Consider the following 26,553-nt stretch of genomic DNA (forward strand, 5'->3'; position numbering starts at 1 on the left):
CCCTTATTTATAATATTATTATTATCTTCTATTTTGCTAATACGTATTATTTAGTTAGTAATAGGTCTCCTAGTAACCCGGATATAGCGGAATTAGTATATCTATATAATTAGTACGATTATCCTAGTTAAATAGGCTATATAGAAGGCCTAAGTTAGTAACTAGCGTAGTTAGGTTAGTAGTTTCTTAGCGTATAGGTCTTGTTTTAGTAGGAGGCTTGTTTTAGTATAAATTTTAAGCCGTATTACTAAATCGATTAGCTATCTAGCTATAGCCCTTAAAGGATAGATCGAATACTATATAATAATATAGGTTAGGTAAGTAGGTAGATAGTATAGTTAAAAGCGTATAGTATTCGATAAGGCCTATAGAGGAGGGAGAGGAAGGTTAGGAAGTTAGGCTAGTACTAAGCGCTAAGCCCTACCTAAGGTACTAAGACTCGGACCCTAGCTTTACTTAGCTAGTTATATATCTTTTATATACCCTCTAATAATACCCTTCTAAACTATCTAAAGCTTTAGAGACTATAGTTTGCTAGGAGAATAGCATACTAATTGCTATCTAAGTGCTATACTAAATTCTAAGAGGTAGGTAGTAGACCCGCCTCCGCAATCCCGACCCTTTTATACCGTAGAATAGGTATTTGTCCTACATGCCGACCCTCCTAATGCTTTTCCACTTCTCGTCTAGCATTTATTCTCTTCTACATGAGCTTTCGTATACCTCATGGCTGATGTCCATTTTAGGGAACATCCTTTGCAATACGGCGTTGATGGGGGAATTTATTTCGAGGTCGGCAGTTTGGAGTTCGTTGCATTCCCTGGACATAAGGTAAGCGTTCAGGGCGCGTGAGCAACGATTGAGGAGCTCTGAGCTAAGCTCTGCGAAAGTACGGGTGGCTACCCATTGAGACAACCCGTCAACCACTTACAGTCATTCCCACAGATCCCGGAAGCCCGTGGACGAAGGCAGCCTTCCTGAAGTTGATTAGCGACATTGAGCATCAGGACGATGTTAGTCAAGCACAGTTCCGGCGACTTCTGCTCTTTTGGGCTACTCGGGAAGGAACCATTCGGCTTTCACAGTCTTTGAAATCTCATTTGGCAGATCGGAATGTCGAATACGCGGTTGTTGAGTTTCGGGACGCAGATCGAGCGTTGGCAGCTGGGCCATACCTCTGGTACGATGGCAGACTCGGTCCAATCTATCGTCTATATGAAGATTCTCACAGTACATTCATCGGAAGCTTGCGACCAGGCGATAAGGACTTGTGGGTTCAGGTGCAGATATACAAGTTGGAATACTTCGGTGCTAATAAACCCCTTAGGCCGCTCAAACCATTCAGGCTTGCCGGGCACGACCCCCAGACACTTAGCGTTCCTGTACCAAGCCGACAGCCTTTGCTCGGTCATTCTCCAGATCATGGTCGGCTGACTAGCAAACGAATCCTAATCAAGGATATATTCGACGTTCGTGGACTCAAAATGAGCGCATGTAGTCGAGCTTTCCTCAGACTTGCAACGCCGTCTCATAGAACTGCGCCAGCTATACAGCGACTTATAGACGAAGGCGCTGCGATTGTTGGGACGGCAAAGCTTAGCTCGATGATCTCGCGAGAGGAGCCAAGCGAGTGCATAGACTACTGCGCTCCGTTCAATCCGCGAGGCGATCGTAGTCAATCACCGGCAGGCAGTAGCAGCGGAAGCGCAGCAGCTATTGCTGCATACGATTGGCTCGATTACGCCATCGGTTCAGATTGTGGGTGCCGGAGCCATCCCGCTAAGGTATTTAATCAAGTCCAGATCTGACTTTCATTAGCAACTGGAAGCACAAGACGCCCTGCTGGCGTCAATGGCTGCTTCGCGATTCGTCTTTCAACGGCAGCGCTCCCAGCAGAGGGTATCTTACCTTGCTTCAAGTGCGTTTAAACCTACCTCGAAGAGAAGCGAGCCTAACCTCGGTCAGACTATTCGACGCGCCTTCTCTTTTTTGCAGGGACATAAATGGCATGGGGGAAGTGGTAAATGCCTGGTGTGGTCATTCTTTGAAGTCCTCTGGACGAGTATGTGTAATCGAGGAAGTGCCCGAAGTGTTCTAAGCTGACAAGGACAGCCTCCTACATCAGTCTTCGTACCCATGGACTACTTTCCTGTCAAGAATAATGAGCAACAAAATCTTCTCGATCAATTTGCGCTAGATGTCTGCGCATGTTTCAAGATCCCCATACGCAAGATCCACCTGCATAAACTGTGGGAGGAGACCCGACCCGCGACTGCCCATGGAAATGGCCTGAAGGAGTACTTGAGGGACGTCGGGCGGAACTCGTTCATCTACGATTTCTATCATTCTACCGACGACTTTCGGAGCGAATACGAGCGTCGGTTCGAAGCATCACCTCAGGTGAACAGAGTCGTCCGCTGGCGCTGGGAAGTGGGCAAAACCATCACGACAGCGCAGAGGAACGAAGCGATTCGTCGTCTCAACGTATATAAAGGCTGGTTGATGGAGCACATCTTTCGAGATGCGAATCCTATCATGCTTCTTCCCGTCGGGAACGCGGAGGAGAACTATCGAGACGACAAGTCTAGTAAGCCGCCTATTGCGCAGGAGGCATGGGATCAGTTGTGGCTATCGCCAATTCTTGAAGCCCCCGAAATCACTGTTCCCATTGGACAGGTCCCCTTCAAATCCAAAATGACTCGCCGAGAAGAAATGTTACCTGTAGTAGCGTCGCTTGTCGGCCTACCACGTACTGATCTGTGTCTGATCGAGACGGCAAAGAACATCTTGGAGTATTCCAAGAGACCCACACGTGTTGCAACAGGTCGACAAATGTTTGTTGATGACTGGGATGTGGTAGGGAGGACGCGTACGCCATGAGGCCTTGGGCGACGGGGCTTAATAGGTTATATAAGAGACGGAGGCTTTGTGATTAGAACTTTTCGGAGGCACTGCAAGGTACTGACGATTCACGCTACTTGATCCGCAGCTTTTCAACAAGGCCGCACGACCATCAACATGATCTCAATTCCCCCCGTATGCCAATTCCTCGACTTTGAAGTGTGCGATCGTTCCCATGGCATATCTTATCTGGACCAAAATGTCACAAGCTCGTCAAAGTCTTTGGACTCCAGTTCCGAGGGTGACTTCTTGTGCTGCTCATTGACAATTCTAGAGCGAAGTTCTGCCGCCCTCTCACGCAAAGCTCCAGCCTCAAAGTTATTTCCAGCACGCTCCTCAAGACGGGCTTTGAGGAAAATTGTGCGAGCAATCTCATTACGGAAGGATGCTTCGTCGGCATGCCAAATCCTGAATGCTTGCTCAATAAATTGTCTAAGATAGAAATGTCAATTTTGGTCTTGCATCGTACGGTGCAAATGTGAACGTACCGGGCTTGATCAAAGCATTTCCGTTGTATGCAATGATCGGCCACACGATGGCATACGTCTGCTGTTCGATGATGATGAATGCCAATCGTAGCTTGATATTGGGAAAGCGCTCTCTGATGATAACGATACGATTCCTCCATCAGAGCAACACGTTCCGCCGGATCTGAAGCCATTGCGGACTGGTCGGATCTCAAATTACCAAGTGTGTGCAGAAATCGGCCAGTGCTGCCTAGGTCAGTAAGTACATATGCTGCGTGGATGAAGTGACGAACCGAAATGAGTCAGTGTCGTCTTTTCCGAATGCCGCCTCACGAGCAGCAAGCCCGTTCTCCAGCAGATCGTTGGCCGTGGTCAAGTCGCCAGTCAGCCAGTGAGCCACCGCTAAATTCACAGTAGGTATCGAATCGGCGCATTTGACCTCTAATCTGAGCGTCTTAAAGTGAGCTCTTGAGCTTGTGAAATCCTCGATTGCTGAAGCGTAGTCTTTGACCATCATGTGTCCAGTTCCGCGTTGGTTGTAAGCCATCGCTGTTCTGAGACTGAGCGGCTCACCACGCTTCATTAGATTGCATCGCAATGCGACAAGCGATTTGTTGAACGTCAGACACTCTTCGCCGTGGTTTGTCTCGTTTGCCCATGCTCCAAGACCGTAGTAAATGTCGCTTATAATGTCCATGGCCTGAATGTCTCGAGTTTCCGTTTCTGGTAGCGACTCGAACACCGATTTCGCAGCCCGGAGCATGACCCCGGCAACATGTAGCATGCTGATCTCATGCTGATATCTATTTCTGAAATCAGTCTTTGACAGCTCGACTATATACTTCTAGACTCACGTGCCGCCTTCGCTGAGAATTTGAGCAAGCTCACGGGAAGGCTCGATACATCCAGCGCCGGCGTAGCTTTGATACAGGTCCTGCAAGCGAAGTATATGAGGGAACCATTTGGAACGATGACCCCAAAGCTTGACAGAGTGCCGTTTCTCTGCCGGGTTTTCGAGGCCCCAGGCATTGCACACCAGTTTTGTGGCAAAGCCAAACGTGGCTCGGAACCGTTGAATGGTCAATTGACCGCGTATTGCTTCCTGAACCATCCTATGGATCGTCCACACATTGGTATCTGGATCGACACCAACGAGAGAAAGTCGGATGATTTCGGCTCGATCGCTATAGTACGTTCCCTTTCTGTAGATCGGAAAGTCTGACAGGATGTCTGACATTTGCTGGGTAGATGCGAATAGCTCTTCGTGAATAGTGTCCGGGTCTAGCATGGAGCAGACTTCAAGCAATGCCAAACTTCTCGGAGATATCGCATCCTTGGCGAGGATCGATGCTACTGTGAAGGGATAAGACTCGGCAGGACCATGAGTTTCTCGCTGCTGCAGCTCGGTCCTTTCATCCAAGCTTTCGTATCTTTGCTTGAATTCTCTCAAGGACAGATGCTCGTACCGTATCAAGCAGGCCATCTGGCGGAGTGCCAGAGCCCATCCTCCAAGCGGTTGCACTATTGCTCTGGCCTCACTTACCTGCTCCGGGGATATTTTCAGCTTCGCGATATGTTCCAATACCTCAATCGACTGCGACTCTGTAAACCCTTTTAGGTCGATACTGAGTTGATTCTCAGAAAGAGCCATCGCCGATTTCGGATTAGTGCTAGTCATCAGCACAGATCCGAACTCCAGCACTTCCCAGAGGTCATCCATCAAGTCGACATCGTTGCAGTTATCAAGCACTAGGAGCCAATTTGCACTTTCGACAACGTTAACGTCAGCAACGCCTTCTTTAACAGCATTCATGAGCCAAGCTTTGGCGATCTCCCGGCCCTCGGTGGAAACCTCGCTCCCGGTGGTCTGACTCTGGAGGTGCAAGGCATTAGCAATATTCGCGAGATCTGTTAGCAATCAGTCAGCTCAATTCACGTCAATCCGTGGCGAATAAAGACCTTGTTTTAATTTTGCCTCACTCTCTGCCCTGATCCAGAAGACCGCATCAAACTCATTTTTCCTGGTGAAAACAAATTCGTTTGCAATGGCCGTTTTGCCCTCACCGGGCTTTCCGAAAATTGCCACATGCCTCGGGGCAGCTGGCGCACCTAGACCAGGAAGTAATGTCTTGTCAAGTTGCTGAAGGATCTCGCTGCGGCCGCAAAAGTCTCGGTTCCTCGTTCGCCCTTCGACCATGAAACATGGCAAACGGGCTTTCTGTTGGGGGAGCTCGAATCTGTCAAGGATTGGCGTTAAGGTTGGAATCTGACTGGAAATACTGATGTTGACGGAAGATTCCTCGGGCACATCAGGCTTGGTTCTGAGGACATTAGACCAGTTTGACGCTGTATAATTTGTCAACATGCGTGATGCTGTACTGCGAAATGATTGTCCATGGTACCGTTATTAGCCGCCAGGGGCGTGCCAGTCGGCTCAAACAGGGTATGAAGAAACCTCATGGCTTCCAGGACGGATGGAATGTTTCTTAAGTCGCACAGGTTATTGTGATTACGGTCTGCTCCGATCAAGACTTCGGTGTCTCCGTAGTCTGTCTTTGCGAGCGTCTCGCCAACCAGCTAGTGCGATTAGAGACTATTTCAGCAGAGTTTATGGTGAGTGCTCACTATCTCTTTCCGAAAACGCGCACGCCAAGGTCCGTATCGTGTTGGTAGCTCAGTTGGCAGCCTTTCGTATACTGAGACAATTGGTATTGACAGGAAAGCGTCGCTGAATGCTTCTGCAACAGATAGCAGTAAGGGTAAGTCACGATCGAATGACGGCTTATTCCGAGTAACCGAAACCAATTGGAAGATTTGCGAGAGCTTCTCTTTGAGCACCTCACGGCCGGTCTTGTGCGGACACCCTAAGAATACAAGCCCATGAACAAGTCTGAGGACTTCCCGGGATGTCAGATGTGCCCGGGCGAGCAGAAGTGCCTTCGCATGTCAGCGTGACTCCAGGCCATTGTAAAGCTGACACAGATTGTAGGTAAATACCTTCTTTGTGATATATCCTCCGAGGCCGTGGGAAATGATAAGCAGTGACCGCTGATGTATCCATGTAGCAGTCAGCAGTGAGGATGAGGTTGAACGGGTAGAGCTCACGTTTCTCTGAGTGGTAAGCTCTTGTAGAACAGCAAGAAGCTCTGGTGCCTCCGCCAGCAAAGCAGCTGAGGCTTTGGCAATGTCAGGATTACGATTGTATTCAAAGGAGTAGCATTCTCCGTAAGTCAGTGGAGCTTCTGCACTGCCTTCTGTTGTGGATGAAGAAGACAGAAGACCGGCAGGGAAGATCCACGATGCTGGCGGCGGTGACTCTGGGCCTGGGACTAGGATAATGCTGTGGATTGTGAGCACGTATAGCTGTAACTGTGATAGCAGGTTTACCTGAGCTGTACGCCGCTTTGTTCTCGGCCTTCATCCACCCAGACAGTGCCAAAGCTATACATGTTCACGAGAAGACAAGATCTCCATCGTGTCTTCGTTCACAATGAATACCAGTCTCTACGCCGCACATGTGCAGCGCTGCGCCTGCCGGAATGCCGGTCTCGGTTGCCAGGCGAAGTACGATAGGAGGTAGCGTAGCAAGGATCAGGTCCAGACCGGAGCACATCAGAAGCGATAATTGTGAAGAGAGGGTTGGATCCTCAAATGATCGCAAATATCCTCGAAGCAATGTACAGTCTACATCCTCCGGAGGCTTCTCGCACTATTGTAATACACAAACTAGAGCACCTGCTAGGAGTTTGCGCTATAACGCCTTAAAATAGCCAAAAAGTCCTTAGACTTTATATAGCGAAGATAGACACACTACGGCTTAGCTAGCGGATAGATTGCACCTGCCCGGGCAGCTAGTATAGCGGCTAAGCGCTTTCGGAGTAGGGCACGGACCCTTATTTAGCCGACCTATTCCTATACTACGATATCTAGTACTTTCTAGTTACCGCGTAGCGGCGCAATTTTCCGTCTATAATTTAATATATTTTATAGTATAGAAGAAGCGCTATCTAGCGATATAGAAATCTCTAAATTTAGTATAGTATATTTAGTATTCTACGTAGTAGTAAAATACGACGGCCTAGGGGCCGTACTTTACCTAGATTTAAGTATCCTACTATTAAAGAATTAACTATAATATTATAAAAAATCGTCGTATAGAGTCGCTATAAAAGCATATAACAGATACGCTATTAGGCTATTAGTCTACTAAAGTAATCGGTATTGCGATTACATTTACGCGTATAGTAGTTATCGTAGTATATAAACCTCGAAGCCGACTAAAGTAATCGGTATTGCGATTATATTTACGTATATAACAACTATCGCAATATATATATTTCGAAGCCGACTAAGCTTATCTAAGTACTAGCTTTACGTCTATATATATAACGCTAGAACTATAATAGCACTAGGAAAAATAGCAGCGAACAATTAGAGACGAAGGGAAGACAGTTAAGAAGGAAGGGAGGACGAATAGAAAGCACTATATACTAAGGCAGAGGAGGTGCTAAAGGCGGAAGATAGAAGAACCCCTAAGAGGGCATATAGGATAATAATCTCAGAACTCCTTAGAGGACTAAAAGCAATCTACAACTAGGTAAGCTACGTAATTATAAAGGTAGCTAATATAGTCGTAGCAAAGATTATAAAGAAACAATAGGAGACAAGCCTAAACTACCGCACCTAGGCAGTAGTAGCTAGTTAAGAGGCGCTAAAACCCCCGAGGACAGTAGTTAGAGTCTATATTACGGACCTATAAGAGCAAAAGGAGATCTAAAGACTTATAGGGAAAGAGATTGTAGAAAGAATTACAGTTAAAGAGGTAATTAGGGCTAGGAACGAAGGAAAAGGGGTAATTAAGCTATTTATAGCATAAGAGCAGGACAAAAAGAAGCTAGAAACACAAAAAGAATAGATAACTAAGATAGGGAAAACAGCAAAGGTCTCCTAATAGCAATTCATAATTATAGCCTATAGTATAATAAGAAGCTTTAAGGAAGAACAGGATATTAAAAGCCTATAGAGACAAAACCAAGCTACGTACCTAGGCCTAAAGATTACAAAAGTAGTATAGATTAAAAGGAAAATCGAAGAGACTAAGAAGCAGTCTTCCCTAATTATCTAGATAGGGAGTGTAGAGCAAGCTAATATAGTACTAGACTAGGGGTTGTTCTAGGACTTTAAAAGATTAGAAACAGAGATACATAGAAGCAACTATAGGATAATACAGTGCTTCAAATATTAATACTATAGACACTTAGCAGCTAAGTGTACAAAGACAACTAATACCTACTCCTATTATATAGGGGATTACTAGGTTAAAGAATGCAAAGCATATAAGGGAGAAGCAAGATATATATACTACACTAAAAGACACCCCTCTTAGGCGAAGGAATGCCTAGTAAGAATATAGGCAGCTAGGAAGGCAAAGGAAGCTAGAATCAATACACTAAGAAGATATACAACAAGCTAGGGCAGCTAGGTATAGAAGCAACCTAGCTAAGTGCTATAAAAGAGGTCTAGGTAAGATAATAGGTTCACATTTAGGGCCTTACTAGTACAAGAGAGTTACTAGCAACTAGGGAGACTAAGATACCTTAATATTATAGGAAAGGAAGTAGGGCAGATAAAGCTTAGTCAAATATTAGTCTAAAGTAAGGGAAGACTAAAGGAAAACTTATAGGGAAATAATATAGATAAAACCTAATAAATATTGCAACATTACTAAACATTATATAGTACAATGTTAATAAGAGCAAAGACAAGGTATAGAGGAGCTTCCTTTAAGCACTAAACCTAAAAGAACATTACATTATTGCAATCTAAGAGCCCTAGCTCAACCTATATACAAAGAGACTAGTAACAGTTAAAGACCTAAGATACTACCTAATTATCTACAACTAGGGAGCCCTAAGGACATGCATCTACATTAGTAAGGAGATAGATACAGAAACCTAGCAGGCTATACTATAGGAGGATAGGGACCTAATATTAGTTTAAGTAGAGACATCCTAAGGTACACTCTAAGTCTACTATATATACAACCCACTACTAGACTTAAGAAGCAGTACCTAACTAAAAACCCTAGAAAGACTACCTAGAGTTATCTAGGGGAACACCTACTAAATCCTACTTAGGGATTTCAACCTCTACTACCCCCTCTAAGGCTTAGACTTTACCCTAGCTTACTACTTCCTAGTAGGAAGACTAATTAATATATTAGAGAGGGAAGGAATAGAAATTACTACCCTAAAGGGACTAATTACTTAGGAGGCAAGAGGAAGTAGTAGTACACTAGACCTATACTTTGCATTATATTAGATTAGGAACAGGATTATAAGATGCAGGGTTAACTAGGAACTAGAAGAATTATTAGACTACTTCCCGGTATAGATTAAGCTAAATGTCTAAGCCAATTAGGAAAGGGAACTAGAGGAGAAGCTCAACTAGAAAGGTGCCTAATAGGGCAGGATTAGGGAGGAACTAGAAAGGGACCTAAAACTAGAGGAACTCTTAACAAAGCACCTACTAAGGCTAGAGGATATTAATAAGGCAGTAGAAGAACTAATAGGAATCCTAAAACAGGTAGCTAGAAAGCATACCCTAGCAAAGAAACATTTATTATACTAGCAACTATACTAGACTAGTAAGTATATAAGGAAGGTTAAAGCAGTAAGGAAGGCTAGAAGGCAGTAGACATAAACCTATACCTAGGAAGCATAGGACAACTATAACAAAGCCTATTAGGAAAAGAAGATCTAGATTAAGAAAGACAAGATATAAGAATAGAGATCTATAATAGGAATAATTACAAAGAAACTAGAGGAGATGTAAAGGATAGCTAAATAGGCAAGGAGACCTAAATAGGACAAGGATATACTACTACAATTCCCGGATATTATAGACTAATAAGGACAAATATAGACTATAATAGAAGGGAAAGTAAGAGCCTTAGGCTAACACTTCTTCTATAGAAAAGTACAAGTAGACCTATTAGATATAAAGGAGAAAGAATAAGAGACTCTACTACTAGGCATACTAAGAGACACCTAGGTTAAACCCGAAACTATTAAAAGGATCCTAAAGAAAATTCTAGGCAATAAGGCACTAGGAGAAGACAAGATCTACAACAAACTTCTAAAAGTATATAGGAAGGGGCTAGCCCTAGCACTAGCCAATATCTTTTTATAAAGCCTAGTACTAGGATACTACCTAAGACCATTTAGGAAGTCCCTAATAGTAGTGCTAAGGAAGCCTTAGAAGGAAGACTATATATAGCTTAAGGCCTATAGACTAATAGCCCTACTTAATATAATAGGTAAGGTGCTAGAAAAAATTGTCGCTAAAAGGCTAACAACCTTTACCGAGGAAAGGAACATCCTTCCTAAAGGCTAGATAGGAGGAAGAAAGAAGAGGTTAACACTAATAGCTATAGAACTAATTATAGAACAGATCAAGTATATCTAGTACTATAGTTAGAACTAGGTAGCAACCCTCCTCTCCCTTAATATCTTAGGAGCCTTTAACAATATCTCCTATAATAGGCTCCTATATATACTTAAACAGAAAGCTATACTAAACTAGATAGTCTAATTTATCTAGTCCTTCCTATAGGAAAGATTAACATAGCTTATTCTAGGCAAATTCAAATTAGACCCAATACTAACTAAAAAGGGAATCCCCTAAGGATTAATACTCTCCCTAATCCTCTTCCTAATCTTTATAGCAGACCTACTCCTACTCCTAGAATTAAAAAACATATCAGTATTAGGGTTTGTAGATAATATAAACATCCTAGCCTAGTCTAAGACAACAGAAACCAACTATAAGATCCTAGAAGAAAAGCACTAGGAGTATAAAAAATAGGTAAGGAGGCATAGAGCAAAATTCGCCCTAGAAAAGTACTAGCTTATCCACTTTAGCAAGGCTAAATCAACCTACAATATAAAGCAATCAATCACTATCTAAGGCTTTAAAACCTAACTATTAGCAGAGCTTAGGGTACTAGGGATCTAGCTAGATCCAAAACTAAATTAGGGACTATAAGTAAAGAAGGCAAAGTAGAGGGTAGATACTAATATACAATCCATTAATAGGCTTATAGCCTCTATATAGGGGGCTATATTCGAGAAAGCTAAAGTTATGTATAAAGCAATTGTTAAGCTAGCAATACTATATAGAGCACAGATATAGACAGCCTAGGAGAAAACACTAAAGAGGATTGAGTAACTAGTTAGTAGGTCCTAAACCTAAAGCCTAAAGAAAATCCTAGGAGCATACAAAACTATACTAACAAGGGTAGTAGAAATAGAATTAGGGATCCTACTAGTTAAACAATACTTCAAGGGACTAAGACACTAATATATAGCAAAGACAATAGAATACCTAGCCTAATAGACTATCTAAAAGGCACTAGATAAGATAAAAGCCTAGTGTATTAGGACTAGGAGGCGAGATAGACTACAAATAACTCCCTAGAAAGTTAAAGACCTAGAGCAATATAGAGTCTTAACAAGAGAAATGCTAGAGAAAGAGCTTTAGGGACTAAACGCAAGGCTAAAGGAAGACAAGCTAAAGGGAGAGAAACAAAGCCTAGCAGAATCAATTGCTAGACACCTATAGGAGCAGAAATAGAATAAAACACAAGTCAGACTAGGAACCCTAAAGGCACTAATCAAATTTAGTTAATACAACCACTAGCTCTATAAGGACCTAAATAGGGCCGAGGCAAGCCTAGCTATCTAAATTAGATCTAAACACATTAGACTCAGATCTTACCTATTTAGAAGAAACGTCCTAGGAATTGAAAACAGGGCTTACTAATATAGCTACTAATCTTAGAACCCTAAGTATATACTACTAGTCTACCTTTAATAGTTAGAAGGCAGAAGTAATTAGAGACTAAAAGCAATAGAAAGGGAATACGATAAGCTAATCTAGAGCAAAGAAGACCTAAAGAGGATAGTAAAGTAGATTATTAAATAGGGATTTATACAACAATTCGCACTAGTAAGGGAAACTAAGGAGTAGATAAGAAGGAGGGAAGAAGAGGGGGAAAGAAGGGTAGGGCAGTAGGCAAGGTAGTCAAAGGGTAACAACTATAATACTAGTATACCCTAGAGGAAGGAAAACAAGGAAACGAGGAAGATTAACACTTATAAATAGGACAGGAGGGAGGTTTTTACCAACTAAGTTGGTTTCCTACCTAAAACAATATATAGAAACAGACCTGCATAGGCCGAAAGGCACTACAACAGGCAAATGAAATATCTATCTATCTATCTATCTATATATAACGCTATATATATATGTTTAATATATATAGAAATCGATAGATTAATAGATTATATATATATATATAAAGAAGCGTATAAAGTATTATAACTATTAGACAGTTATATAGTATATATTAGTTATAATAGTATTAAAATTCTACCTCTACTAGAGCCCGCTATTGCCTATCCCTATTATACTTAGTTACTTTCGACTAGGAGAGCTATCTATACGCCTACGACCGCTATATAAATTAGCTAGTAAGAGGCTCTAGTAGTATATTACTAGATTGCCTAACTAGCCCGCTTCCTCCGCTTAGCCCTAATTACGGCTTGCCTTATCTAGTAGGTTTACTAAGGAACTACGGCTCTTCTAAGCTAAAGTACGTAACCTTGTATTAAGCTCTTTAATCGCTATAGTTATAATAACGCTATACTCGTCTCTAGTAAGGTCCTAGATCTTAGTAGTAATAGTAAGGCGGATAATATAGAACTAGCGTATAGCGAGTTTAACCTTCCGCTAGCGACCCCTAGTCTATTATTCTATAGCTACAATTAAAGGCCTATTAGTAGAGTCTTAGTACTATTTAATCTATAGCTCTTAGACTGTCTTACTATCTAGTATCTCGGTAAAAGTATAGTTACCTTACTAAGCTAGAGATAAAGATATAGCTAGCGCTAGCGCTAGCGGCGGCGGAAGATCTAGTAATATAGCCTATCCTATTAAGGCTTCTATAGCGTTACTAAGCGACTAATTAAGAGCCGCCTATAGCGGATTAAAGTACTAGTAGCTACTAGTTTAAGCTAATAGTACCCCTACTAGATCTAATCTTATAAGCTTACTAAGACGAGCCTATAGCTCTTCTATAGGCGGCAAGTCGTCTATAATAGTAATACTGTAATACTATTATTAGGCATTCTAACGCTAGTAAGGCTAAATTAGCTAAAGGGCTTAGAAGTAGGCAGAGGCGTAGAAGGTCTAGTAGAAGGTCTAGTAGTACTAGTATAGAAGGCGCTTATAAAGTTAGGTAGCGGCAATTAAGCTATTAAGCGAGACTATAGTCTTAATGCCGCTATAGCCCTTCGCTATAAGGCTAGTATAGCCTATATCTACTTATAAGAGGTATCTATAATAGCCTATATTTGCTATACTATTATATCGATAATACGACCTTCTATAGTCTCGAAGCGTTAGCCGGTATAGTGCTACTACTCCCCTAGTATATATTATAACTAAGTAAGCGTATTCTTAACCGTACTAAGCTTACGAGACTACGTAGGTATAAGGCGCTATATCTCTATAGCTATCGGCTATATAGAATTAGGCTAAACCTCTTAAAGGACGTCCTTAGTAAATATAGTATATTCCTTAGTCTAAAATACCGCCTCTTGCTATATTAAGTACGCTAGACAGTACTAGCGGAGTTAGACCGAGTCTTAAAGCAATATAGTATATAGATAGCGTAGTAACTTAATAAAGTCGCCTATAGTAATATCTCTAATTCTCTATCTTTAATAGGCTTAGATAGGAAGTATTCTCTAGTCTACTAGTCTAGCTATAGAAGCACTATCTTCTATAGTTCTTTAGGAGGTTTAAGTTTTAACTAACTAGCGTAGGAGATAGTAGGAGCCTCGTTACTTCTTAAAGCTAGTAAGGAGGCGGATTATTTTTAGTAGCAATTCGTCGAGGTATACGTTAGTAAGGGCGTCCGAATTCTAGTGCCCTATAATACGAAATTAGTATATATCTACTCTCGACTAGTTACCGCCGCTATCGAGGCCCTATAACCGTAAACCTAGTCCGATTAGTACGATTTTTAGACGAGGTAAGAGGGCTCGATATAGATATAGTCGGCTATATACTATTTATATTCTAGGTATATATAGTTATAGTATAGTAGGTAGTAGTCGGTCGTATAAAATCTCCGCTTTATATAATATAGTTTCTTAGCACTCGCGGAGGTCGATCGACTATTAATCGAGACTTAGTCGAGCTATAGTCGGTAGCTAATCTACTTCTACCGAGCTATAGCTTCGTAATTTCCGAAGGTCGACGATATACTAGTATACTATATATAGTAACTAGATCGATGCTAAATTAAAGGCTAAGCTTACTAATAGTATACTCGATAACCTCTTAAAATATAACTATAGTTAGTAGTAGCCTATATAGCTAGTAGATAGCAACCGGTTATCGTAGATCGGGCTTTAAAAGCTTCTAAATAGCAACTTAATCCAAGTCGAATTATAGCCTATTTATATAGTTTCCGACTATTACCGTAGGGTTTCTAGCTATATAGCTATTTATATAGGCAAGCGAATATTCTAGAGGCTTTATATAAGAAAATAGGTATATAGCAACGTATAGAACACCCTCTACTAATCGCCGTAGTAGAAAGTAGAACTAAACCGTGCCTTTCTAAAACAGGGCAGAGCGTTTACTATTAACTAGGCTTCGCCCGGCTAGTATATCCGCCGAGCCGGTCGACCGAGCAAATCTATACGAGTAGCTAGGCATCTCCGAACCTACGCTAAGTAGGCTCTACGCTAGCGGTCTAGCGCCGTAGTATACGTAATAACATTGCATAATTGTTATATAGGATTGCTAAGGCAGGATAGGAGACTTTACTTACTTAGGTTCTTATAATTATCTCCTTCCCCCGGTATAGCTATCCTAGCTATAGGGCAATATAGTAAATTATACTATTCTTACGCCCTGCGCTTTGTATACGCATCTCTCGCGTACCTGCTACGGTACTGCGGTTGCTATATACGTTATATTTGTCTCGTAGTTGCTATTTGTTTTACAGACTTAAAGCGCGGCTGCTTCTAGTACTAACTAGAGATTACCTAAATTTCTAAGAACGCGGTAGCTACGCGAGAACGCAAGCTATCCGAAAGCGAGGCGAGTATTTAAAGTATTCGAAGTTCGCTTAATAACTTCCTCTTTTTCTAAGCGCTCCGAATACTATCCGCCTACGCCCTATCTACTCGTATCTTACGCCCCCCTAGTATTACTTAAAAGTTTTTTCTTCTTTAATTATCTATCTAAAAAAAATATATTACTAGTATAGCTACTCCTTCGCGTACCTTAGGTAAGCGCGCCGTAGGCGCTCTGCCCTCGATACCTACTACGCCGGTATAGCGCTTACTAAAAGTCCTAGAGGGCTATACCTATTGCTTTAAGTATATAACGGCTAACGGTACGTTTTCTCGCTACTTACTACGCGTATACGCTTCGCAACTAACTCGCTTTAGTAGACCTAACTAAGGTTTGTATAGGCGGCAATATAGACCCCGCTACTAAGCGTAACTGCGATCGCTACTACAGCAGCTATTATACCTGTACTCCGCTTACGGCCCGCTCGCTCGTATCGCTACTAGCGCGTATTCGCACTATACGCGCTACGCGCGACCTTTACGACCTAGACGGCTACGACTCTATCGAGGAGTTAAACGAGGCCTTAGAGTTACTCTAGGCCGAGCTAGACTCTATAGTCGTACGTATATTCCTTATACGCTCCGCTTACGCTTCGTATACTAATCTCGATATTAGTTATCCTATCTACGCTCTACGTCTTTTATACTAATAAGAATAAGGTAACTCTAGGCGGCAAAGCCCTAGCCCGTAAGGGGGCCGCTAGCGGGTCCCTTACGGACGTTAACCTCCTAGGTGCCCTCGAGTATATCGGTACTAACCTAGCTAGTTTAGTAGAGATCGGTCGTTAGGTATAGTTTTTCCTATAGCCTCGTTTTACTTACGCTTCGTATACTAACTATACTAGAACCTCGCCTAGCGCGTTAGCGCTAAGGCTATCGCCGCCGTCGATGCCGCTATAGGCATTAAGGAGGAGGAAGAGGCTAAGGATTCTACGGATAAGTAGAGTAGGCGGTCCGCCGTCGCCGCGCCTACGCGGCGCCTTCTTTATATATACTAGGCTAATAGGCCTTTTTTAGTAGCGAAACGAGCACGTATCTACTATTTTTTCTTAAGTTTTATTTTCTTTTGTTTTAATTACTGCCTACGCTTACGCTTCGCTTAAGCTTCGAACTCGTCTAACGCTATAGAATCTTTAATATAAATAGCTAGCTCCTAAGTATTATATTCTTTAGGCTAACCTCGCTACTTAATAAGGTAGTACGCCTTCCGCTTCTTTATCTTCTTTACTACGATTGTTTCTACCTACTACTTATTACTTTTAGCGACGGGCATGCTTATTTTATACTCCTCGCTATCGCGCCTATACTAAGGCTTAAGGAGGGAAATATAGAAAACATTATAGATCTTCGTACTTAACGGTAGTACTAGGCAGTACGCCTACGCTCCGACTACGTTAATAATACGGAAAGGCCCTATATACTTCGGGCTAAGTTTCTTCTTTAGGATATCTAAGCTAATGTTCTTTATCGATAGTAAGACTAAGTTACCTATACTATATGTCTTAGTAGTATAGTATATATTGTATTGCTTAGCCTAGTATTCTGCTGCTTTCTACTAGCGTTCTATAAGCGTTTTATATACTTGTCGTAGTCGTTCCGTAGCGTTAATAGCTACTAGTGCCCTTCCCTTAGTTAGCTCGTCCCGAGCTAGTAGCTTATTTGCGCTTAGTATTAAATTAGGATTGAAACTATAGAGCATTTTAAAGGGGCTTATACGTAATATAGGATAAACGCTATTATTATAGGCGAACTCCGCCTAAGGCAATATTTTAGCCTAATTATCCTAATTCTTAGAGTAATAGTATCGAAGGTATTGCTTAAGGGTCTAATTCGCGCGTTCGGTTTGCCCGTCGGTCTAAGGGTAGAAGGCTATACTAAGCCTACGCTTTATATACGCTTCGAAGCAGAAGTCGCTCTAAAACTAGCTAGTAAATAACGATCTACGATCGCTAACAATGCCTAATAGCACTCTAAAACGCTTAATTACCTCCCTTTAAAGGATATCTACGAGTTCTACCGCTATATACTTCTTCGTCGTTAGGATAAAGAGGCTTATCTTCGTATAGCGGTCGACTATTACAAGGATCGTAGTATATACGTAGATACCGAGCTTGCTCGGCGGGAGATCGGTAATAAAGTCTATCGTTAATTCTTGCTAAGGTCGGGTCGGTATAGGTAGAGTAGCGAGCTCGCCGTATAGGCGATAGCGTTTCGCCTTCGACCGTTAATAGATTCTATAGGTACAGATATAGGCCGCAATATCCTCGGCTATTTTCGGCTAGAAGTACTTTCGGCGTATTAGGTCTATAGTTTTAGCTATACCGAAGTATCTAGCTAAGGGGTCGTCGTAGTATATACATATTAGTTACGTATATAATACGTAGTCCTTAGGAATATATAGCGCATCGCTGTAATAGATAAGGTTACTATAACGTAAATAGCTAGCTAGGAGGTTAGAACTACTTAAAGAGCCTAAGCTACCCGATAGTAAGCTTATCTCGTATAAGCCTCTTCCTCTCGCTTACTCTAACTATTATAAGGTACGTACGAAACTAAGGATAATATTAGGCGTCGCGTAGTAGGGTCCGTCGTTACTAACGATAGTAGCCGCTACTCTTACGGGACTACTAATAAAGCCCTTGCGTTCCGCTAGCGTTATAGTAGCGTCTCGTATCCTAATATATATAATCGAGATACGATTTGCGATCGGCTCGATATTATCGGGTAGATCTAACTATAGAGCTAGTTTCGACTACAATATAGGGAGAAGGTTATTCGCCGCCTACGACTCGCTTTTATAGTCGCTATATCGCGAAGGTATATCGGCTAGATTTCGCTTACTAGCCCGATATTTAATAGTAAAGTTAAAAGATATAAGGAAGGTTGCCTATCTTACCTACCTTCCGATAAGCTACTTTATCTTTATAAAGCCCTTAAGATTAGCGTAGTCGATAACTACGCAGGTTATATACTAGGCGCTATCGAGGTACGGGCGCTAATGCTTAAAGGACTCGATAACCGCTAGGAGCTCCTAATTATAGGTCTTATAATTTATCTTAGCTAGGACTATTTTCCGTAACTAGAAAGCAATAGGGTGCTAATTCCTATCTTTACTCTATTATAATATAATCCCTACTAAGGCGAACGTAGAGGCATTAGTTTCGATATATAGGGGCTTCGTAGGATTATAGTATCGTAATATCGAGGCCGAGCTAAAGGCGGCCTTTAGCTAGCGGAACGCTTGCTCCTCGCTTTCGCCCTACTAGACCTAACCTAGCTTCTAGCTATTTACGGCGCCTTTTAATAGGGCGGTTAGCGGTATAACAATTCGGGAGTAATTTAGGATAAACCTCCGATAGAAGTTATAGAATCTAAGGAAGGATTAAACCTCCTTTAGCGTTAATAGGCGAGGCTACTCGGTAATAGCGTTTACCTTGCGCTAATCTATCGATACGCCTTTAGTACTAACGATAAACCCGAGGAATTCGACTTCTTTCTTCTAGAAGGAACATTTCTTCCTATTCGTATATAAGGCGAACTTCCGGAGCCGCGTAAGGATAGCGCGTACGTCTCGTACGTAGTCCTCTCGCATTTTGCTATAGATAAGAATATCGTTAAGGTAGACGATATAGCAAATGTTAATAAGGCTAGCTAATGCCCTATTAATATATCCTTAGAACGTAGTAGGAGCATTAGTAAGCCTAAAAGGCATTACCTTATACTCGAAGTGCCTATACCGCGTACGGAACGCAGTCTTCTACTCGTCGCCTCGCTTAATATAGATACGATAATACGTATCCTATAGGTCTAAGGACGTATACTATTCGGCGTCCTTAAGCCTATTAAGCGTTTCGCTAATAAGGGGTAGGGGGTAACGATTTTTAATAGTAATCTCGTTTAGCCTCCTATAATCGACGTAGAGTCTTAGACTACTATCCTTCTTTAGTACGAATAGGATCGGCGTACCCGCCTCGCTTATACTAAGCTAGATCTAATTATTCTCTAAGGCTAAGCTTAGGTAATTTTAAAGGTCGCTAAGCTCTCTTCCTAAAGAATAGTAGAGAGGTTTATATAGCGGCTTCGTTCCGGGGATTAGGTCGATCGTATACTCTACGTCTTCGGGGAGCTTACGTCGCGCTTTAGGCGTTATAGTAAAGACGTCTTCGAAGTCTTTAAATTCTTCTAGCAAGGAGGAACTCTTAGCGATATCGCGGAGCTAGCGAACGCTAATCGTATATACGTATAGAGCGTTATATATATCCTTCTAGAATTCCTATAGTTCCCGTATACGTATCGTACGCGCTACGGCTTCGTTCCTATAGGTTTAGGCATTCGTTAAGCTATCGACGATTACCTTTTAATCGCGCCTCTAAGGCCTACTAAGAATAATATTAGGGAGGGGCATCTCGAAAGCGTAGAACACTCCGGTAGTAATACGTTCTTAGCCTATAGAGTCGGCGATCTATAAGCGTAAATAATACGCTCCGTAGTAGTATCCTCGGTCGCCCTAGAAACTATTAGCACTAGGTAGTACGGTATTAACAATCCGCTAAGGCTAGTATCGTAGAACGAATTCTTAAGATACTATATTAATGTTAGTAGCATTATCTAATAAGCATTCGACGGACACTTCCTCTTCTTACGTAACAATTACTCCTCGTACGCGTCCCGTAGGTACTACTACTACTAAGCTACTTAGTTAAGATTCCGTACCTATCTCTAGCTCTTAGGAGGTGCCTTATCTTTTCCCTTAGCCTTCGAGTCGTTCTTCTTTTCTTTAGCGTTAGCGGCTACCTTACGTACCGTAGGGTTATCGTCTTTCTAGAGATAGCGGTTCGGGTACGCGTTCTTATAATAGCCTTTCTAGCGATAGCTATAATATTCGACCTTGCTAATATTATATCCGCCTTACGAGTTATCGCCCTTCGTATACTTTCCGCCTGCGCTACAGTCGCGATTTAACTACTACTTACGGGCCTAACTATTAGATCGACGCTTCTTACCTTTACTGCCTCCGGTTTTATCGTAGTTACGATCCTTACGTTTACTAGACGGCTTATTAGGGGTCTCGATACGCGTCGTAAGCTCTACGAGTTCGTAACGCGTCGTTAGTACCGTATAGTATTTAATAATCGCGCTACGAATCGCCGGCTAGAGTTTATCGAGGAGATAGCGGATCCTATACTCCTCGCTATAGTCGCTAAGTTAATCTTCGAGCACTACGAGCTTAAGGGTAAAGCTTTAGACTAACTGTCCCTTACGCTAATAGGCTGCCTTATACTCGAGGGTTACGTCTAGTATACGGTTTATAGGGTCCCCGACGTAGTCCCGATAGAAGGTTTTAAAGTCCTAGTAGGTATAATTTTATAGGTCCTTAAGGCTGTTTTTATTGTACTATCGCTCCTACGTATCGCCTACGAGGTATATAATACTATAAAGTACCTTGCTTTCGTCCGTATAATAGGTAGCTCCGGATAGTATAAAGGTAATAGAAAGTTCTCGAAGGAATCGCCTCGACTCCTTAATTATATCGCCTTTAAAGGGCTTAGGCTCCTTTAAGCGAGGCTTAATAGCCGCAAGACTAGCGACTACGTAGCTTATACTAGGTATAGTAGCTACGCTTAGCGTACTTCCGGAAAGAGGTAGTCGATACGAGACAGATTTAGCTCTCTAAGATTTAGGCCTCTAAATCGACTCGTTAGCTAATTCTTCCTTATTCTCGTTCTCGTCGTCGCCTAGGGGTAGGGTTATCGTAAGACCCTCGCCGGTAGTACCGCTACTCGGAGCTAGCGCATCGCCGGCGTCCCTAAGGGTACGAAGACGCGTATTCTCTCGCTTAGCTTCTTAAGCCTATACTTCTAGCCTAAGCACTTCTTACTTAGCTAGAAATCGTTCGAGCTATAGGCGGGTCGCTTCTCGGCGCGCCTAATATTCGGCTTCGTCTTATTATATTGCCGCGTCGTTTTCTAATACTATCGGCGCTCCTAGGGTATTATTCTACGCGTTTCCCGCGCCCGGCGTATTTAGATCGCTTGCGTTTATCTTTTAGGGTTCTATAGGCTACTAGAAAGGATAGACAGTTTAGAATTATAAGAAAATAGGTATATAGCAACGTATAGAATACCCTCTACTAATTGCCGTAGTAGAAAGTAGAACTAAACCGTGCCTTTCTAAAATAGGGCAGAGCGTTTACTATTAACTAGGCTTCGCCTAGCTAGTATATCTACTAAGCCGGTCGACCGAGTAAATCTATACGAGTAGCCGGGCATCTCCGAACCTACGCTAAGTAGGCTCTACGCTAGCGGTCTAGCGTCGTAGTGCACGTAATAACATTACATAATTGTTATATAGGATTGCTAAGGTAGGATAGGAGACTTTACTTGCTTAGGTTCTTATACTTTATAGAACTATTAGAATAACCGCTTACTAGGCGGCCGGCTCCTTTCGAGGCGTGCCGCGTATGCCCTCTACTACTCTACTAGGCCTAGAATAGTCTATATTCTATTAATATAGTATACTTACCTACTAAATATATCTAGTAGCAAGTCGTACGGTCTCGTACCGAGTGCCTCTACTAGTCTTATTAGAGCTACTCTAACTATATACGTAACCTTTATAGACTTAGTGCTAAGCGCTAGAAAGAGTGCCTTTATCTACCTATATTATTAACCTTATAGTATAGGCTTTGCTAGTAGCGCTAGATTAGTAGAAAATGTCTTAGTCTCGTACTAATTATCCTTTTTCGAGAAGTTAGGTAGTACTTTCTACGGCTAGTATACGTACTAGCGGCAGAAGAACTAGGTTATAAAGGTACTAACTAGACACTTCCGTACCTCCCTATTACGTATATAGCCTATATACTTAGCTCGGTTAAACTTAGTAGACGTCTTCGTATATACTATACTAAAGACGGTAATAACTTAAAGTAGTCCTATAAGCCCTTATTAGGTAGTAGCTTTAGTATAGGATTATATAGATCCCCTTTACGTATATTATCGCTACTTAATATACTATAGTGCTATATAGTAAAGTCGTAGAGGTTTTTTATCCGAGCGAAGCCGGATATTTCTAGGCCGTAGTTAGAGTATTTAAGGAGCTTACGACGAGGATACGGAAACGGAGGTCTAGAAATATTAGGCTAGTAGCGGAAAATAGTCGGATCTGCCTTCCTATAATATTAATAAAGCGCTATAGATACGTATATTATTCGCTATAGGTACCTATATTAGTTAGTAGCCCGGGGGTTTAGTCTAAAGAACCGCTACTATAAAGTTAATCGAGCCCTCTTATTAGTAGAAATTAAAAACAAGTATTAGCCTTAGGCTATAAATACGTGCTCTTTATATTACTTTCTAATAATAAAGGACATTACGCGTTAATAATAGTACGATAGCGCCGCATCTATATACGCGTATATACGATAATAACGAGTCTATAAACGAGTCCGTAATCTCGTATATACGATAAGATTAGTCGCGTACGATATAACGCCTATACTCGTACTCGTACTTGTACTCGTACTAGCGCCGTATCGAAGACTAGTACTTAGGTAGGCCGCCGACCTGTTTTACGCTACTCGCCTTAGCTTCGCCTAGCTATTCTAACTTATACCGCAGGTTTATAGATACTTTATATTCCTCTAGGTCTTATTACTAAATTCGCTATTCTAGAGGGAGTTAATAATCTGTACGTACCTACTAGTATTATTTATAAAAGATAGGCGATTATTACTAGTACTATACTATAGTCGTAGAAATTCCTAATACTATACTAATACTCTTTAAACCTCTCGGTAGTAAAGAGGTCCCCTAGTACTAAAGAACGAATTTCCGCTATATAATAGTAGTTAGTAGCTAGTTAGTTAGTAGTTAGAATATAATACGAAACGCGTAGTTTATTAGTATAGAAGTACGAGTATTACTAGCGGAAATTGTAGCTAAAGGGTAAGGTTTAGGCTTTAGCGGCTTAATCTCCCTATATCTACCTAGAGATAGATATCTAGGGTTTCGTTAGATACTTTTCCCTACTATTTGCTAGGCGAGGGGCGGATAGATAAATTAATATCTCGTACGAGAGCTACACCCTCTTTTAGGAAGCGAGTAACAGTAGCGTCCGCCGCCCGAGTAGTAAATTTTAGCTTGAAATGGATCTAATCTGCTTCTCGTATTGGATAAAACAGCCTTGTACATAGCCCTGCGATGCGTCCTTCGTTGGCGCCATCCGCACGCCAAAGGGACGAATTGCAAGAGGCGCTAGAATTACGAAAGGCTGACTGCACATCATCACACTGCCCAGACGCCCTGCTCGTCGCGAGGCCGCCAGCGCGTATTCCAAGGTAGTTCTAGGTCTTTGCGTTGGCGCTTGCACATGAGGCGTCTCGCCCATGATCGGGCGCGAGGCTGTCTCATGTCGAAGGCAACACGATGCGTCGCTAAGTGTTGAAAAGTGTTGAACTGTGCGCCCACCTGCCACCGTGCAGCTAAATTCTGCAATCCCGCGACAGATGCCATGCATTCAGAAGCGCGATGTAAGTGTCTCCCGCCGTCGTTGGAATATCTGTCTTAACAACATGTGACCGACCAGATTGCACGGCATATCGGGAGCAGCTTGCCGCATTTGCGGCCGTTTCTCCCAGTCGTGCACTCTACTCTGGTTCCCACCTGTACGACCTGTGCGAGTTCATGACTGCAAAGCGAACCCAGTCATCAGAGCAAGCGGGACTGGTGACGCTCTGTGATTTTGGAGAAGCCGGTGCTCAAACCACACCGTTGAGCTCCCCGGAGCAGTTCAGGGATCTCGTGTCGCGAGGCCACTTCGATGCCACGCCGTCGAGCGTTCTGTTCCTTCAAGGCCGCCCCACGGCCCAGTGGCTCGAGAATTTGGGCCAAGCATTCGGGATCAGCTGCGAGTTCTTCAACAGGCACCTTGAATACCAGGCCTATGCTGGCCAGCCAAATCCATGCGCGTATCCGCCGCTGCCATCGCAATGTGCGAGCATGTTGCAGTTTCGCATCTTCACCGTCATCAAGTGCATCGTGGATGTCCAGGACTCCGATGATGGAGAGAATTTGCGGAAAGCTCGCGCCAAGCATAGTGAGCAGCTCAAGGCGTACCAGTCGCGCCTGCGACGCCGCGATGGCTGTCGTGGAGCATCGTCGGGACAGTCTGTGATTCGGAACTCGGTTCTCCATGACTTGCAGACAATGTCTGTTGAGCAGGTCGTCTCTGCATATGTCAAGAGCTTCAACGGCGGCTGGATCAGTGAGTGATGCCAAGGAACGTCGTGATGAACTGGTGACTGACCTTGATAGGTATCGTATGGTCTGATGTCGCCAACGACCTTCACGAAATCGTGGCCGCTTCTTGGTTTGGAGGCTCTTCGAGAAAGAATGGTTGTCACATGCAGACGATACCTGCGATTCTTGTACCACCCGACGACCTGAGTGAAGTAACGCCACGGAGCACCGGGAGCCCATCCCACTCATCGAACTGCCTAGGACAGAACATAGCTTCGTTACCCTTTCACTGCGCTCTAGGTCTCGATCACAAGACTGCGCGCCATGATCCCTTCTACGCATTGTCAGCATTGTTCTCCAGTGCCTCGGCATCGCAGCTTCAGTACATCAATATGCTTGCACAAAGCACAGAACAATACCTACGGAAGGCTAGATTAGCCGAAGAGTCCGAGATCTGGATCGAGAATCTCCTCATGATCCAGAAATTGATGCACTCTGTTCAGGGCAACATGCAAGAGATCGAAGATAGTGTACAACAGCAGCAATGGCTGCCGTGGCCGAGCATAGACACCGAAGACTTTCGACTGATCAAGAGAGTGGATGAAGCCAAGGTCAAGGTCACGACAGATTACAAGAGTCTCTTGCGGAGGACGGAAAGGATCGCGGCTCGATGTGAATCAGGTCTTCACAACACAATGAGCAGCTTGTCCATCGCGGAGTCGAAGAAAGGCATCGAGCAGGCGGGGCGAGTTGCCCAACTGACACGCCTAGCTTTCGTGTTCGTGCCATTGTCATTCACCACTTCTTTCTTTGGCATGAACTTCCAGCAACTGGCTACGGGCGATTTGCAGATTTGGGTCTGGTTTGTCATCTCCTTGCCGATAGTCTTGCTCGCCATGGTATACATCAGTCCGCCTGCTAGAAAAAGTTTGCAAAAGTTGCGGAACAAGATCGGACGGCTAAGAAGCAAAGGGGCTCCATTTAAGGAAGATACTGTAGTATAGCCAACTAGTTTGACCATGAAGCCGAAGACTGCAGCCTATACATCATCTCTCAAGACACATACCTCCCCCGCATACAAGCCCCCAACCTGGAAAGTCTCCCGATACGTCTCCGCCCTCCTCGCCCATTTCCCACTTCTTCAAAACTCCTCCGGATTCCCCTTATGCATCAACACCGCAATTCCAAGCCAAACAAAAATTCTCAAAAATTATATAAACAAAGTCTTCAACCCCCCGCTACACGTAGGTCAAAAGAGATCGGGGACGACAGGTTCCGTCAACGCCTCCGGAGCCTGGCCGAATCAACCGCAATCCCTATCCTACCCAAAGTCTCATGATCAAAGACATGAAAAGCACTTTGGGGAAACTTCCCCCCTACTACCACCGGAGCCGCGAAACCCGAGCTCGCGCGATGGAAAGAAATCTGAGGAACATGGTCTAGCTTGGATTGAGAAGGAAATTGCGGGAATCGAATTTTGGAGGATGAGATCCCAGCTGTGCGTATGTTTCGTGAAATGTCCGCAAACGGTGAGATCAGCGCAGCAGAGGCATCCGACATATGCGTTGGCAAGCAATGATGAGGCCCGGTCTGCGGTGCCGTACTAAGCTGATTGATGCCCCCCCGCTACGGATCATGAAACACTCTCGTCTGGAGTGGAAAATTATCTAGAGATTTTCCTCCCGTAGCGGAGTCATCAGCTGCTATTCGTTGGTGTTGGCAATCCTCTAAGCCTGA

General features: G+C 43.1%; 3 protein-coding genes across 3 annotated transcripts; 2 read left to right on the top strand and 1 right to left on the bottom strand.

Moving 5' to 3' along the window:
- Positions 1 to 1,001: 1,001 nt before the first annotated feature.
- MYCFIDRAFT_118305 (uncharacterized protein) lies at positions 1,002 to 2,439 on the top strand (the record flags this gene model as incomplete). Its single annotated transcript, XM_007930343.1, has 5 exons — positions 1,002 to 1,270; positions 1,328 to 1,762; positions 1,829 to 1,918; positions 1,966 to 2,062; positions 2,113 to 2,439. Coding segments are annotated over 5 exons (1,218 nt in total), but the record flags the coding sequence as incomplete, so codon positions are not given.
- Positions 2,440 to 3,086: 647 nt separating this feature from the next.
- Positions 3,087 to 5,625, bottom strand: MYCFIDRAFT_95554 (uncharacterized protein; the record flags this gene model as incomplete). Its single annotated transcript, XM_007930344.2, has 5 exons — positions 3,087 to 3,333; positions 3,390 to 3,614; positions 3,662 to 4,171; positions 4,223 to 5,276; positions 5,328 to 5,625. Coding segments are annotated over 5 exons (2,334 nt in total), but the record flags the coding sequence as incomplete, so codon positions are not given.
- An 18,453-nt stretch (positions 5,626 to 24,078) lies between these two features.
- Positions 24,079 to 25,857, top strand: MYCFIDRAFT_72164 (uncharacterized protein). The gene is made up of 3 exons (XM_007929873.1): positions 24,079 to 24,107; positions 24,164 to 24,841; positions 24,892 to 25,857. Exons 1-3 carry the CDS (start codon positions 24,089 to 24,091, stop codon positions 25,818 to 25,820), a joined length of 1,626 nt encoding a protein of 541 aa, XP_007928064.1. The 5' UTR covers positions 24,079 to 24,088; the 3' UTR covers positions 25,821 to 25,857.
- Positions 25,858 to 26,553: the final 696 nt, after the last annotated feature.

Source organism: Pseudocercospora fijiensis (genome assembly GCF_000340215.1).
Source record: "Pseudocercospora fijiensis CIRAD86 unplaced genomic scaffold MYCFIscaffold_6, whole genome shotgun sequence".
Taxonomy (NCBI): Eukaryota; Fungi; Ascomycota; class Dothideomycetes; order Mycosphaerellales; family Mycosphaerellaceae; genus Pseudocercospora; species Pseudocercospora fijiensis.